The sequence below is a fragment of the Etheostoma spectabile genome, chromosome 4 (assembly GCF_008692095.1).
Source record: "Etheostoma spectabile isolate EspeVRDwgs_2016 chromosome 4, UIUC_Espe_1.0, whole genome shotgun sequence".
Classification (NCBI taxonomy): Eukaryota; Metazoa; Chordata; class Actinopteri; order Perciformes; family Percidae; genus Etheostoma; species Etheostoma spectabile.
Genome location: NC_045736.1, coordinates 34,459,451 through 34,476,351, shown reverse-complemented (window position 1 = coordinate 34,476,351; position 16,901 = coordinate 34,459,451). Strand labels below are relative to the sequence as shown.

Below are 16,901 nucleotides of genomic sequence, written 5' to 3'. Positions count from 1 at the left end.
TCTACGTTAAACGTAATGCAGGGGCTGAATTTTCTTAATATTGTAGGTGGCACTAGCGAGCCATTTTTCTGCGCCCATTCCCAAAACCATTAAAATACGTAAATTTTCTCCAGACTTGATGCGACCGCCAAATTTGGTGAGTTTTTGAATGTGATAAGTCCTCCAAAAAGGCAATTCATTTGACGGAAAATAATAATAAAGAAAGAAAGAAAGAAAGAAAGAAAGAAAAAATAATTCCTTCAGTTCTAATAGGGCCTTCGCCGCTGTCGGCGCTCAGGCCCTAATTAAGTGTTTGATAATATCAAACACTTTTGAGTTTGGCAAAGGAGTCGCCCCCTGCTGGATGTTAATAAAGCATGCTGGAAATGAGATAGACCTGCTTCACTTTTCAGGCACACACATACACACATACACACACACACACACACACACACACACACACACGCACACACATGCACACACACAAATCCCACTGGCTGTCCATTCACATAGACTTGTGCACTGCACCATATAGATTATAGACACAAGCCCATCTGCTCTCTCTCTCTCTCTCTCTCTCTCTCTCTCACCCCTCCTCCTCCTCCTCCTCCTCTTTCTTGATCCTCCTGTCTGAATCCTTCACATTCTCTCCTCTCCTCCCTCCAGCAGCATCATCCAGCTCTCTCCTCTTTCTCCACAGTCATGTCAGCAACAATGGCCAGCACAGTATCAGGTAAGAGGACATGCTCCACACCAGCTCGTTGATAAGTTGAAATTGTGTGGATATTATGCGGGGAGGGGGCATGTTCTACCTATTTATCTTTGTAAGTCTATTTGATAATGCCGAGAGCCGAGCGGGTCTATGTATCTGTGTAATTGTCATGGCAACTGTGGTTTTCTTCTCATTGTGCTGGGGCTCTGATGTAGATAACGGACCCTCCCATAGTCTCATACGCATGTAGGCGCAGCCAGATTCTTCCAGAAACAGCAGGTTATCTATCATTCCTCTCCAGTAGCATGCAACCACAGCTGAAAACACAACAAACTAAACACAGATTCACTCTGAGACTGGCGATGGACCGAGCATTTTTATCAGTACCATTCTAGTGACTTTATGCAGCATGTTTCAGTGATATTATATAATTTGGTAAAACATTTCAATTCAGAAATCTTTGGGAGTAATGTTTAAAAGCCAAAATCTCAACTACAAGTGCCACTGTACAAGTATTCATACTTTATGGACAGCTGCCTTATCTAGAAATGCTTAACATGGTAGCAATATCTCCATCATATGGTGAGTTATTATGTGTTTTATCTTTTGGCCAAAGCTTTATGAAATGTGAGGCGTATCAAACTCTTTGAACAGTGTGTTTATTGGATGATGCTGATTCCACTGATGTAGGCCGCACCCGTTCTGCCTATAAACTTCTTCTGCTATTTTGGATTTTAAACACATCTTTTGCTTTTATTGGCACACATTCTATCTCATTTTCAACAATACAAACCATATTTAGATGATCCTGAACAGAACATGGGTTTGTTTTGGGGTATTTCTTACCGTTTGGCTGTAATTGGTTACTATAATTTCAAGGTGTGGCCTGATGCATTTAACAGTTCATAACTCGTCAATGCTAATTTAGATTTCAACCAACTTTGGGAACGTTGTGCATACAACCACATTACATCTCCACAGTGCTGACAAATGCAACAGTAATAAGGTTATGAGGGGGCAGCGGAAATATGTTGTGAAAATTAAAATATCACTAAAGTCTCTATGAAAATTGCCAATGAAAGAAAATCAAGTAATCCAAATGTCGATACACTCCTGTGAGTGGCCTTGACCCTAACATTCAAAGTCAATGCCCAACCTCAACCATCTACGCTCATGTGCAGAATGGATCAGTACAGTACGTAGTAGTACAATGTACTATGGGGTTAATACAAGTGATTAACTACAGCCTTTATATTTATTACATAGCTACAGGAACTTGAAAGAACCTTCATGTGGGCCGTGTGCTGTCCCGTAGGTCTGCTCGCATTCATAGTGTCATGCTATTAGCCACCGCTAAAGTTAGCTATTAGCCAATAGCCGGCAGTTAGGAAACAGAGACGTTTTTAACCCAACATCCACGTTACAGGCATTACAGCATACACCCCTCAGATGTATTATAAGATAATACAAAGATAATATACTACAAATGATACATTACAGTCATAATATCCATTATTACAGCTACAGGAATTTGGGAGAACCGTCATAGGAGCCTGCAGTACAGGACGGCTCAGCCGTGTGCAGTCCCTCCCGTGGGTGTGCTCACATTTATATGTCCGTTCATAATGCCCATTTCAATAACTCTGGATTTGGTTATTAGTACATCTTGAAGATTTTAAAATAGATTGGTTTACATGAAGACTATTTAAGTGTGTCGTGGATACAGACTAGGCTATTCTACTACTAGACAATTCAACCACATTGGACGGCAAAAGTCTTTAGCTGTTTCAAAGGCGGGGCAAAGCTTTTATAAAATAATAACATAACAGTATTTAATGTTGTGTTTGCTTCACCCAGATGATTACTCTGTGGGCGGAAAGGAATAGGCAGCTGACTGCAGCAGATTTGAAGACACAGTTCATATGGAAGTGTTTCTATGAAGAAGAAAGTGTTCTTTTGTGTCATGATGCTGTGTGTCTGGGAGAGAGGAATTCCATAATGAACCACATGGTTGGGACACTAAGAGGGACTAAAACGTCCATCCTGATGAGCATCTTAATAATAAATAAGCTTGTGGTGAATGCTCTTCCTTCCATTGCCAGACCTATCTCTACAGCTGCAGGATAAGATCTGGCTACACCACACATACATTTTGGGATGGGAGAAAAAAACGCTCTTGGTTGCTTGTATGTCTTTAAAGGTCCCATGACATGGTCCTCTTTGGATGCTTTTATATAGACCTTAGTGGTCCCCTGATACCATTTCTGAAGTCTTTTTCCCGAAATTCAGCATTGGTGCAGAATTACAGCCATTAGAGCCAGTCCCACAATCGGCCATTTCTGAGTCTGTAGCTTTTGAGGAGGAGGGGGGGGGGGCTAGCTGGAGGGTGAGTGTGTAGCTTTGACCAACTGCCAATTTGCTTGTTTGAAAGCCATGATGTCTCTCTCTCATGAGTGGGCCAAATTCTCTGGGAAGGCAAAGTAGAGAAACCTTGCCCCTTATGACCTCATAAGGAGCAAGATTCCAGATTGGCCCATCTGATCTTTAATTTGCTCAAAGGCAGAGCAGGATACCCAGGGCTCGGTTTACACCTATCAACATTTTTATCCACTGGGGGGCCATAGGCAGGCTGGGGGAACTCATATTAATGTTAAAAACCTCATAAAGTGACATTTTCATGCCATGGGACCTTTAAACCAATCACAATTGTCTTGGCCAGCGCTAAGACAGACAGGAGCAACAGTAGCTCTGCAAATTAGTCTAGGGAAGGAATTTGTTTTGGTGGAACATTTGCACCCTGCAAAAGAAAACATCACATACAATAATAAATTAATTTAACTGTTGGGTAGTACCGAAAACACATGTACCAGAGTTACGTATTCAGAATACAAATTATGAGTAAATGTATTCTGTTACAGTTACAAATCAAATAGTTGGTATTTAGAATAGTTACATTGTTGAAATCAATGGATTACTTGACAAAACTTCTCTGCTTCACAAGTTTATTCACTATCTAAATAAACTAAGGCAACTCCATGCATTTCCCTGAAGCCCCAATATAAAAACTAAACAATTAGCAACCAACCTTCTTTCAGTGTCCAAATTACTCCACCTCCAACCTGAAGCATCTTGAAGCAAGCTATTTTTTTTAATTAGCCAAGGGTAGTTGTCTGCTGTAGTTTCACTGGTCACCTTGCTATTTCATAGTATAGTCATGTATAAGGTAGATACCTGCTTAGTTGACTTTACAGTCTCCTATGTGCTGACTAGCCCCGTTTGACAAGCTAGCTAACATTAGCTAAAATTAGCTTGTGGTAGCAAGACAGTGGTTAGATTTTTGTAGTAGGCCATAGCCTTTTCAGCGAGTTAAAACATGTATACTGTATTCTGTAACGGAATACATTTTGAAAGTATCCTTCCCAGCACTGAACATGAGATATTTAAATTAGCTGATATATGATTATATTTAATTTGCTCTAATCAGTGTATCTCCGTGTGTACTTCGTCCACAGCAATCCCACCAATCGGTCCCTAAACGTCGCAGTTAGAGAAGGAATGTCGCAAACATATTCTTTGTCAATCTTTACAATCATTCCCCAAAAGAACCAAGCAGGCCATCAAAATATTCCAAACTTGCCATTTTCAGTGTGTAATGTCCTGGAAATGTACTTCTGTTGATCCAGACTACATCATTCATGACTAAATTTGGCCTGCATGTGGAAAACTCAATGTTTTCTCAACAAATGTATCTCTCATTTGGAAAACATCCATCTTAGCAACCAAGTGCACTTAGCACTTCATTATTTTTTTATTCAATTTTATTTATAGCGTCAAATCACTACAGGAGTTATCTAAGGACACTTTACAGATAGAGTTGGTCTAGTCCACACACCATAATTTACAGAGACCCAACAATTCCTCCAATTATTTTGCTCTGTGAAGCATTCTGGGCTGCAGGTTTGCACAAAAGATACTATATAAATTAAGTTGAGTTGAACAGTACAGAACAAGTCAATGAAATGTTCCAACCAATCGGCATCTGCCTTTATGAACAGCAGAGGGTGTGTTTCCACATCAAATGTGGTGCAAATAAACTTTGGGCCTGGAGCAATGTTTATGTGTAATGTTGACTTGGTTGTCAGTTACTGTTTTGGATTATACAGAGAAGTGTTTTTGTTGTCCAGCCTAAACCCGTATTGATATAGATGATATAGGTGGACAAAATGACAGAAACACTTGTCAATTTATTGTAATACAGTTCACTAGCACCTGTAGATCCAACAGTAGAATCATCACCTCTCTAAAACAGCTTGAACACAACTGAACATTATAACCTCCATGAAGGTAGAACAAATTGTAGGGATACTATGCACACCTAATAAACTGGCACCTGAGTGTATGTGGAATGTATAATGGATGTTACTGTGTCTCTAATTGACACGTTTAATGTCACAGACCTTCAGACTGCCACCCATTGAACCACACAGGAAACTTTAGTTCTGAGAATGTGTGAGTAAACGGTTTCAACTGTAATAGTGTGTGGGATGTAGATTATAACGGTCATACTTATTTTTGTCATGGAGGTCCTTTACATTTGATTAAATCATAATTAAAGTAAACACATTGTTTTTTGGGGTACCTCTGGAATCCTCTTTGTGACTTGTAGGGTTGGACCCGGACCACATATTGAAAAAAATCCCTCACCTAATGGATATTATTTGAGGTGTTGAGAGGTAGACCAATTACTTACAATTCAATGGTATCACCCTGGCAACACCCATTGGGAGCATGACTGGCTTTTATTGCAGGTTTATCTGGAAGGTACAGACACACTCACACACACAGACACACACACACACACACACACACACACACATTGCACGTTTAGTGGACAGGTTGCTTAAATATACCTAAAATAAGTGCTTATGTAAACCCTTTCATTGTTCATGCACAAGAAGGCTAATGAACAGATGTGCTCAGGCAGTTTCTTACTAAGGATGAAAGGATCCTAGTGACACAGTTCTTTTGTTTCTCTGTGCTCTTCTAACTGGTTTGACGTAAGCGGGGTTAGAAAAAAAGGTGTTCACACATCCTCCCATGCACCCTCCAGATCCGACAATAATTGAATCCAAAATCTGCTGACACTTTGGTGTCTGACTTTGGTCACTGTCAATTAAAATCATCCAACACAGTCGTGATGGAGTAGATTAGCTTAGTTTTTGATTTGTTATAAATAAATAAAAAAATAACACAACATATTAGTTGGAACTTTTCCGCTTGGTTGTGAGAAACTTGCTAATTGTAATAATTATTACTATGGACATTGTTAAAGATATGCATAAAATGAAAATTAGACTTACATGTGGTTGCCCGTTGATGGCGTCATATACCCTTTGTGCATGTGTCAGCATTGCTTGTCTGCCAGAAGCTGTCATAGATTGGCTTTATATCCAGTTTTAAGCCACATTTAACACTACATTGGACATCTGGATCGTTATCGGAGAAACAAGCTAGGCAAAGCAGCTCTGCGTGCACCCCCCCCCCCCCCCCCCCCCCCCCCCCCCCCCCCCCCAAACAGATTTTGAATGTGAAGCTGCTTTCACTGTGTTTACCTGCCATGCCTGATTCTTAGATGACAAAAATTCATTTGAGCTTGTTTGTTGGTTCAAACACATTTCACAGTGGCTTGCTGAAGTTAGATACTTGAGAAGTTAACTGCCTCGGGTTCACTTGTTTTTTCAGTCTTCTGCTCTGACCAACACACGATCATTTCCTGTTGATGCTGTATGCAAATAGCCTGTCTTCCCAAACAGGTCGGACTTCATGCCATAACCGTGGCTGTTGCCTCTGATTATTATCTTGTTAAATGACACTGAGATTGTTTTGCCTATGCCACAGCCCTGGACCCAACAGGAACATGTTGTACTTTTAATGAGTTAATGCACTGAGATCCTTGGAGAGCAATAATAAATACTGAGCATGCTTTAAGGTGTTGTGTCAGCTGGCTGTACAGTCCACACCTGATTAACTTTTATCTTGCTGCACTTTCTTTTCTGACATTTTTCAGGCTCTTCTCATTCATTTTTTTTACACTTGTACCCATATAAATAATGACCCATGTTATGGTGAGCCAGGACGTGCAGGGCTGCCTCTGTGGAGAAAGTCAGGTGCATAGTAGTTTTATATCTTTGATGTTCCACTTCCAGGATTGCTCTGATGCCGCAGGAAATTCCACCGGATGCATGTATTTTTGCCAATCTCAGTTTCCTTCCTCTTTCTTTGTGTTGGCGTTCTAAACTTCGGTGGATTTCTGAGGACTATGGTTCCTCCTCAGATCTCTGCAGGGAAAATCCAGACAACTAGCTAGACTATTTGTCCAATCAGAGTTTTCTCACACAACTTTTAAAGGTTAAGATGTTCTGATGTACTGGTTTGTATGGTTTAGCTGTCACTGGTAGCCAGGTATAGAGCACCATGAGGTTACGATTGTTTTTGCGGCCGTTGCAGTTGAGTTTAGCCGACAAAAGTTCATTTTCCTTCAGCTTTTCTTAGCTGTACGGTACGTGCGTATGGTTCATGAGAACAGTCTGTGCATTGTTATAATTAAGGCAGTTTTTAAGGGCAAGATATTCTAATAATGAATGTTTTTAATCAATTGGATCACCCATCAGATTATCTTATTATTTCAAAAGGGGACATGACAAAATGTAAATACAGTATTTGGATGTAAACAGCATTTGGATTTGTGCAGTAATGTGATTCTATACAGGTATTATTCTTTCCTCATGATCCCATAATGAATACTTGTGCTTTAAAAATGTTCAGGGGCACAAACACACTTCAACTTACAGCAGCAAGCACCAGAATGTTGTGCAGCAAGAAAGGGATTTTGAAGTGTAAATAATTGAATCATCCTAAAAATAACAACTTTTCCTGAAATGCCCTGTAATGTGCTGTAGTTTGAGTCACGCTATAAAAGCTTCTAGGCATGAAAAGGATTGTTTCACTGTGTTGTAATTGGTTGCTGTTACTTTGTAACAGAGCTACGTGTTGAAATCAACCGGAATTGTCCTTTAAGAGTTGAAGAGCATGAAGTGTCTATAAATCACATCACCGTAGTCTTAAAATGACATGAAAACTGCCTCAATAACCCTTTTACCTACAAATTGTGGGAAAGATGTTTTCATTTCTGTAGAAATAGCCAACTTTTTGCCTGAGTTGGCACAAAAGATTCTCAACATAACATTTGAATGAGCTTTGTGTCAATCTAGATGCCGAGATATTTATATTCTGTGACTGTTCATAGTGGAAATGTTGAGGTTAATCTAATCTATAGTTCTGATTCTGGAAAATAGCATAAACTTTGTTGTTTTATTCACTTTTATTACTAAGTTTTAGGTCTTTAAGCGCCTCTTTCAGAATGTTAAAGGAACGTGCATAATATAGCATTGTGTCATCTGCGTACAGCTCAGCATGACATTTTACAAATGATAATGATGGGAGCCATGTACAATAAAAAAACACAGTCTTTACAGGTGTTACACCAAAATCTGTGACCCATCTGAATGTGTGCTCTGTAGTCCTCGCTACCTGCCGAAAATCATTTTGTGGCCGAGGCAGAGGCATTAATAAAAACTAGCTATAACTAACTAACTATAAAAAAAAATAGCGTTCTTTTCACTGTTAGTCGCGTTTCTTGTTAGAAGTTATTTATGATCATCAGATGAAAAATTACAGTTTCAGAAACATTTAAAAGTTACATATTAAATATCATGATAACAGAATTTGATTTTAAATAATTTAAAAAAAAATTTTTTTTTTTACATTTTTATTTCAAAATGCTCTGTTTTATAAGTCTGTTTTTGTTCCATTATGGCATTTTCCCTAACACTTTAATTTCGTCCCACTTTTCATGACAGTGGTGTTCACCATACTCCTCTCTTAAGTTAGCAAGCTCAACAACTGCTACCCAATGGAACTTGTTACCTCCTGTTAGCTATAGCAACAACAATGCTAACGTTATTTGGAATCAGCTAACAGGCTGCTTCTGTAGATGAACACAGTATAGAAATATTATGTGACTACAGCGGTCATAAAAACACTGTTTTCCACCACATTTGGATGACAGCTGCACGTTGGGCGGAGTTTCTGTGACATGCCACACTGTTCTGTTCTCTTTAGCTCATTTACTGTAGAAAAAAAAAAATTACCCATAGAGGTAACTCAAGTTTAATTCTGTCCCAATAAGTTGACATCGTTTTCAGTGGTTTCAGATTTAACATTTTGTCTTTTATCTCTCCGTAACAGCCTACACAGACAAGATCAAAGAGATGTCAATGCTGTCTCTGCTCTGCTCCTGCTTCTACACACAGCCACATCCCAACAGTCTCTATCAGTATGGAGGTCAGTCTGTCTGTCTGTCAGTCTGTCTGTCTGCCTGTCTGCCTGTGTGTCTGTCTGACTATACAGACTGTAAATAGACCAAAAGCTGTCTTGGTTCGTCTTTCCACTGTTCCAAAAATCACCACTCTGGTTTGGTTGAAATAAACCCTTAATTTACTCATTTACATTCAGTAAACGCTAAAATTACTGTTTATTTACATCTGTTGAGTATGGCGATTTATGAGCTGTTTAATGTTAAACAAAAATGTGTATCTCTGTAGGGATCTTTTCTATTATGTTGTCAGACACTTAGAATAATAATCTGAACCTGTCAATGGCAAAAACAGCACTTTTAGTGGATGACGTTGGTTATACTGCCAGTTACAGCATAGTTACTCAATACTGGACCAATTTCAAAAAACATTTTGACATTAGTCACTTAGACACCAATGAATGGGGAAAATAGGGTGCACGTTACAGTATAAGTACCAACAAAGTCCTGTGACAAATAACACTTTAAGAAATAACGCACAGGCTTTTGAATGAGCCTGTGGTTGTTGGAACTAGCTAATGCTAACATACAGTAAAAAAAGACATAAGCTGTATATTATGACATACCTAAAAATGCATTAAAAGAGCAAAAGAAAAGAATGCAAGAATATGATGTGAGTATTCATATGTAAAGCTTACTCGCTTGGGTACACACTTTACTTTTGTAAAACTTTATTAATCTGCATATTCAGATAAATCTAAGGAGAAATGTGAACTATCAATGAGGTGTGTCAGTATTTACAGATTTAAGGCAGAAAAAAGTCATAAAGCTGTATGGGACAAATACTCAACCAGGTTTCTGTGGGGGAGCACTGAACAAAATGCCTTTTTTGTAATTAAGTGAACATGTATTTGCTCTGCTGCACTTTGTACTGGGAGTGTGGCCTTTTGTAATAAACAAATAAATAGCTTGCTCACTTCAGAGTTCCAATGTCCACTTATAACCCTGCAGTGTGGAAACTAATTGTTTGATTATTTTATGATCTGCTCACTTTCAACTAATTAAACTTGTACTTGTGTAGCCTTTTGGCCAAGTTATAGCAACTCTTATCCAATAGATACTGAATCTCGCAAATTGTCAATATTGAGGTTACAAGTAGAGGGGCTAGATTTTATACTCATGTGCTGCCCACCCAGGGTCTTGGTGGGCAGCCATCTGCCGGTGCCAGTTGGGACACAGAGACACTGATACAGATCTACAGTAATGGAGAAATATGAATAATAATGATTATAGCAGTTGGTGTGATGAACAGTGACAGTTATAGTAACAATAAAACTAATGAATAATGGAACTATGACTGGAAATAATAATTGTAGCAGTTCAGGGCATAGTAGGGCATTGCAGGGCATCCCCAAATACAGTATTTTTGACAACAACGCTGAGACACAGTCAAAATCTGTATCACCCACCACTCTTAAATAAAAAAACAAGTGAGCAAAAGGAAAGAAAGTACAAAAACTTGCACCAAAAATCAGCTCACTAAGTTGTGTTTTATTGTGGTTGTGTCAGACCTGGAGGTGAAAGGCTTGAACAAACGAGCATCGGGACAGTCATTTGAGGTCTTTCTCAAGCATCCGGATCAGTTCGGGGACAAAAGCCAGGCTCAGCCCCTGCCTTCCCCCCCAAAGAGGGAGGTTTCCCTGGAGGAACTCCAGAAGAGGCTGGAGGCTGCTGAGGAGAGGAGGAAGGTAAGCACATACAGTATGTCATCAATGTGTGATCTCATGATGGAGTACCATTACACATCTTTTTAATTGATTTGACCTAGTTAAAGGTGATTCATCTGTATTGATCCGCATTAAGCACACTCAGCTACTACTCAGATTGTTTTCATTAAACAACATTATGCTCTTGACGTAATATTAACCCATATTATTTAAAACCCATAATAGAGTCAACTAAAGTTTTGTCATTGTTAAGATCTTAAAAAGTTAAATATATAAAGTGCTGTGCAAAAGTCTTAGGCAGGTGTGAAAAAATGCTGTAAACTAAGAATGCGTTCAAAAATATAAATAATGATTTTCTTCAGGTTATGATGAAATTGGTTATTGTGTTGTGCTTTTATAAAAAGAGTAGTATGAAATAGTAATGCTACGTAAACTTAAAATTATATTCAGTTTCCTTTTATAGATATGTGACACTTTCTGATAATTGCTGTATTTGCAGCTTTACTGAAAAGATCCCTGGGCAGGAATTATGTTTTAAAACAAAAGAGGGGCTATATTTTGTATAATCAGGTTTAAAAGTGTTACATGTTTAATATAACTGAATAGTTGTTGTTGTTGTTGTTGTGGTGCTATAGTGCTTTATAAAACGTGTAGTCATGACATGTAGTCGTTGCATCTATTTGATTTGATTTTAAAAATCTTCAGATTTCTAGGAATGGAAGCTTTCACATTGTGTGTTTTGCTGGCAGCAGCCTTCAGGACCTGGTCTGCAGCTCTGCAACCTTGACACTGTCTCTCACAGACAAAACATTTTCATTGTGAATACCAAGTTGTTCTCCAAAGGCAACCAACAGACATAGATGTTATATAGATGTATCTATATTACCAGTTGATATATTTTGACTGCACACTGAGATTACCGAGGATGAAGCTTGAGTCTGACCAATGATGTGTAAAGAAAGAGCTTAATAATCACTTGTCTTTCTCAATCTAAATTTGGAGTCAGCCAATTGTAAAGCAGCACTACTCTGGTAGAACAGCTCGTTTGAATGCTACAATGATGATGAATGATGAAGACAATGATGGTAATGACTGTAAAGACTTTAAGGAGTGCCAGCTCAGCCGCCACCACCTAACTGGCACAACAAATTGTTGTGTTATAATTATAGCCCCATACATTGGCATAATTAATAGGGTGTGCAAGACGACAATTATGCAACATGAAAACACACACAGTAGACCTACAACAGAGTAACAGGATCAAACGTCACTGAACAGACAGTGCATGTCATCAAGCAGTACAAATAAACACTGTTACAATATGGATGTGAGGATTAACCATTGACTGTAAAATGAATGGACAGGGCATGTGTGACGTCACCCATTGGTTTGTGGAGACCTGCTATGAGCCATCCTGGTTGCAGTTATGACGATTTTAGACCAGAGGGAGGAGTGTCATGGGAATCAGAGATTGTCAGACCCAAATGCAGCTTGTGCAGCTTTAAGTGAGCTTAAAGATGTATTAAATGAAAATCCATACAAACAAAAGGTGTCCTGAATGCAGCAGGCAAAGAACTCCAAAATATAGAAGAAAACAAAATAAGAATCACAGGATAAGGAAAACTGAGACAAAATGGTTTGATGAACTTTTGGTTTTTCATGAATCCCTGCCAACCCTAACTGCCATTGCCATAATTACCGCCATTATCACAATGACTTCACCCTCATTGTCTCTGTGCCCTGTAGTCCCAGGAGGCCCTGGTGCTGAAGCAGCTGGCAGAGAAGAGGGCGCACGAGCAGGAGGTTCTCCACAAGGTGCGCGTGGTGAACGACATCTTCAGCAAGAAGACGGAGGAGAAGCTCATCCAAAAGATGGAGATCAGCAAGGAGAACCGGGAGGCCCACCTCCATGCTTTCAAACAAAGGCTGCGCGAAAAAGCAAGTCCACCCATTCTGTTATTAAATTTTGGGACCCAAATGTTTCTCTCCAACAATTTGGATTATGTCACACCAGCATAGAGTGGACACCATCGCCATTTTCCCATTAAATAGAAGTGTTCACACATACCTTAAAATATAAAGGAGTTCATACAGTTTACCTGTTACATGTAGAGCAAGGACTGTGCTCTTATAGCTGTGACTGAGAAACTACGGCTACTTGGTTAAAGTTCTAATCCTTAAAGAAAAACGATCAAACATATGTTTGATTAGAAGATTAAAAGAGAAAATAATATTACAATATTTCAGGGTGTATCTGGGATGATGACATTCTTGATCATACAAAGAAATACTGAATCATAATATATTATTATATCAAGAACATACAATTGCAACAAAATAAGTGTTATGGTTTCATAAGTCAGTTAACAGTTTGACTTCAAATGTTCAGTAAAACCAAAAAACTACTCAAAGTGAGATTCAGATTCTGTATAAAATGTAAATAGTACAACACAGTGCACATCTAAAGTTGCCAAATTAACAGGCAATTGTGTCAACTAGTCGGAATAGTGCCATTAAACTTGTTTAAAATTATATTTAATATTTTAAAATTGAAACGATTTCGAAATGCATGTTATTGTTGTGAAAGATATAATATGACACAACCCTAGTGGACTCTCAGGCATGTGTGCCTTTTCTTAGCCAACTATCTGCAAGAAGGCCAATAAGTCTTTTTTCCGAAAATGTTGAACTATTCCTTAAGATTTCAGTCCTGGTTAATTTGGCAACACCACTGGTTACTGGTGGTAACAATAGTTGTGTTTTAAAAAATAAAACTGTTTCAAATTACACATTCCCCCCCCCAAAAAAATAGTAGTATATTAGTAATTATTAGTAATGGTAATTAAGAAGCAAAGCAGGAAGTAAGGTGACAAGGTTGGTTGTGGTGGTGGATGGGTCAAATAAACTGGACCTTCACCCAGGAGACCGGGGCTCATGTCCTTTTTGAATATAAAAGTAAACAGAGTTGCTGGTGTTGACCACAGGATTTTATTTTATTTTATTTTTTCTATACGGAACAAAGGATTTTAACCCAAACCTGAATCTTTTTCTAAACTTAACTAATTAGTGTTGGTGCCTGAACCTAACCAAACTGCGACTGTTTGATAAAGTTAAGGACTCTGGTTTAGATATGAGGTAATTTTACTGCCACCGCTAGGGTGCTAATTTATGTAATGCTCCTGTGGGTCGTATTAGAGGGGAGGAAAAAGGACTATGGTTTGGACTGGACACTAGAGATTGCAGAAGTTCACTCAATGCAGATTTATTTGCAAAAATGTACAGTGGCCCTGAAGTGCAAACCATCAATTTGGTGATTTGCTGTTGTGTTGTGGCGATTTGTTGTCGCGTTGTGGTGATTTGCTGTTGTGTTGTGGCGATTTGTTGTCGTGTTGTGGGGATTTGCTGTCGTGTTTTGGGTATTTTATCTGTCGTGTTGTGGCGATTTGCTGTCCTGTTGCGGCGATTTGCTGTCCTGTTGTGGCGATTTGTTGTCGTGTTGTGGTGATTTGCTGTCATGTTGTCGTGATTTGCCGTAGTGTTGTGGCGATTTGCTGTCATGTTGTGGTGATCTACTATTGTGTTGTGGCGATTTGCTGTCACGTTGTGGCGATTTGTGGTCGTGTTGTGGCGATTTGCCGTCATGTTATGTCGATTTGCCGTCCTGTTGTGGCGATTTGCTGTCGTGTTGTGGCGATTTGCTGTCCTGTTGTGGCAATTTGTTGTCGTGTTGTGGTGATTTGCTGTCATGTTGTCGTGATTTGCCGTAGTGTTGTGGCGATTTCCTGTCATGTTGTGGTGATCTGCTATTGTGTTGTGGCGATTTGCTGTCACGTTGTGGCGATTTGTTGTCGTGTTGTGGCGATTTGCCGTCCTGTTGTGGCGATTTGCCATCCTGTTGTGGCGATTTGCCATCCTGTTGTGGCGTTTTGCTGTAGTGTTGTGGCGATTTGCCATCATGTTATGTCGATTTGCCTTCCTGTTGTGGAGATTTGCTGTCATGTTGTGGCGATCTGCCCGTGTTGTGGCGATTTGCTGTCGTGTTTTGGCAATTTGTTGTAGTGTTGTGGCGATTTGCTGTCATGTTGTGGTGATTTGCCCATGTTGTGGTGATTTGCTGTCATGTTGTGGCAATTTGCTGTCGTGTTTTGTACTTCAGGGCTACCGCAGAACCAGTTTAACCACTATCTTTTCATTAAGTGGGGAGTGTCCGCTGGCTTTGAACTGATTCTATTTTTAATTCAATCCTTATTTCCCGTCTCCACTACTTCTCTTCTGATTTGTGCCTAGGTCTTGCTGACCCGCCAAATTGTTGTTCAGGAAGATTCTTAGTGTTAATCAAACAGGTGTTGTGAGACAGAAGGTTGCACAATATTTACGCTATTTCTGGAGAATAAGTGTACTCAGAATGTCTTAATCAACAGATTATATTTATATATTTGTATATTTATGTAATTAATAATTTTGTTGTCTTAACACAGCCTAATTAGTGCCCTTAGATCTGTCACCAAGACAAGTAGAAGACACAATACATGTTGCATTAACTTAATAATTAATGTGCGGTTGCAATTTACAATGACTCAGGTTGTATGAGAACATCCTTTATTTAGGAGACAGCGTCCCTGTCAATAAAAGCTACGTCTCTAATTCCCCCAATGGCAGTGGCTGTTTTTCAGCATTATTAAGTGAGCACTCAAATCACTTCCAGCCCCTGACTCTGTCCCTGATGGCAGATTCCAGTTCACTTCTCATGAAATACAATAGATCTTGTATTTAAAGACAATGTGTTTGTTCATAAAACTTTACTAAGCCAGGGAAAAAATGGAGCATTGTATGCCATGAATACCATACAAAATAAATACATAGATTAGTAAAAACAGTTGAAAGCCACTGTTGATGTAGTGATTCTAAATGTTTCCACTTTGGACGCATTCATCCATAGTTTGACATACAGCATGTGATGCAGGTATCACTGGTGGTTGTAAACTAGAGTGAATTACTACTGTAAAGTACCTGAACTCAGCCACCACCTTTGTTTCTATATACAGTAGTATATAGAAACAAAGGTGGTGGGTGAGAGCAGGTACTGTATTCTGTTATTCATTAACTAAAACTAGATATTTTATTTAACCACCAACCCCTGCTTGTGATTCCAGTGTTTCCAGTTTTCCGAGATTAAAACAAAGTGAAGTTGTACCTTTAAGTTTCAATTTCCACAGAAGCCCCACCAATAGTCATTAAGTTTCATTTTGCATCATGGGAATGACAGTTTACAGTTTATTGCTTTATCTTACAGGAAGTCCACGCTGCTGAGGTACGCAGGAACAAGGACCTTCAGGCTGGCCTATCAGGCTGAAAAGGTTTTCTACCCTCTGTCACTGGATGTTACTTTTGAAATCTCTTCTGTGTGTCAACGTTTTCCTGCTGTTCAGTATTCACCTACTTTATGTCACCCTACAGTGCACCTTTCAGGACCCAAACTAGTTGTTAATCAGCACCAAATACTGTTACTCATCTGTTTCATTTTCAGTAAACCACATATTTGAAGAAGGACGGATTCATGTTTTGATAGCAGAGTCAAGTTCAGCTGAAATAAAGTACAATCCTGAGGCAAACAATGTCTGTGTCCTAAATTTAAAACTCCTTTAGTAAACTAACTAAAAAATAGGGCTAAATAAAGGTGATAAAGATGATACATTTACTGTGAGTTTGACATGACTCCTTCCAGGACTGCCCAAGGCTTTTAAGGCCAGTGGGCCAATGTGATGTGTGCACATTGAAATAACCTTCAGCCCAAAGGCATGAAGCTTAAAGCTCTAAAACAACATTTTAAGTTGTATTTTTTGTATATTAACTGTGCTAAAATTTATCATATAGACTTTATTATCATAATATTAATTGCCATCACATCTTGGTACACCGAGTAAAGTTTAAAAACTGAACTGTGTTAAGAAGAGGAAGTTCATTAGATAGCCAAATTCATTTTACTACCATGTTACATTTTATACTGGGTTACTATCAGAGATGGGAAGTACAAATACTTTGAGGACTTTTTACTTTTACTCCTTAAATTTTAACACAAATATTGGTACTTTCTACTCCTTACATTTCA

The 16,901-nt window shown here is 38.9% G+C and overlaps 1 protein-coding gene across 1 annotated transcript; it reads left to right on the top strand.

The window, feature by feature from the left end:
- Nucleotides 1-464: 464 nt before the first annotated feature.
- LOC116687648 (stathmin-like 3) lies at nt 465-16,407 on the top strand. The gene is made up of 5 exons (XM_032513191.1): nt 465-712; nt 8,999-9,094; nt 10,635-10,813; nt 12,539-12,730; nt 16,086-16,407. Exons 1-5 carry the CDS (start codon nt 682-684, stop codon nt 16,143-16,145), a joined length of 558 nt encoding a protein of 185 aa, XP_032369082.1. The 5' UTR covers nt 465-681; the 3' UTR covers nt 16,146-16,407.
- The last annotated feature ends 494 nt before the right edge of the window (nt 16,408-16,901 follow it).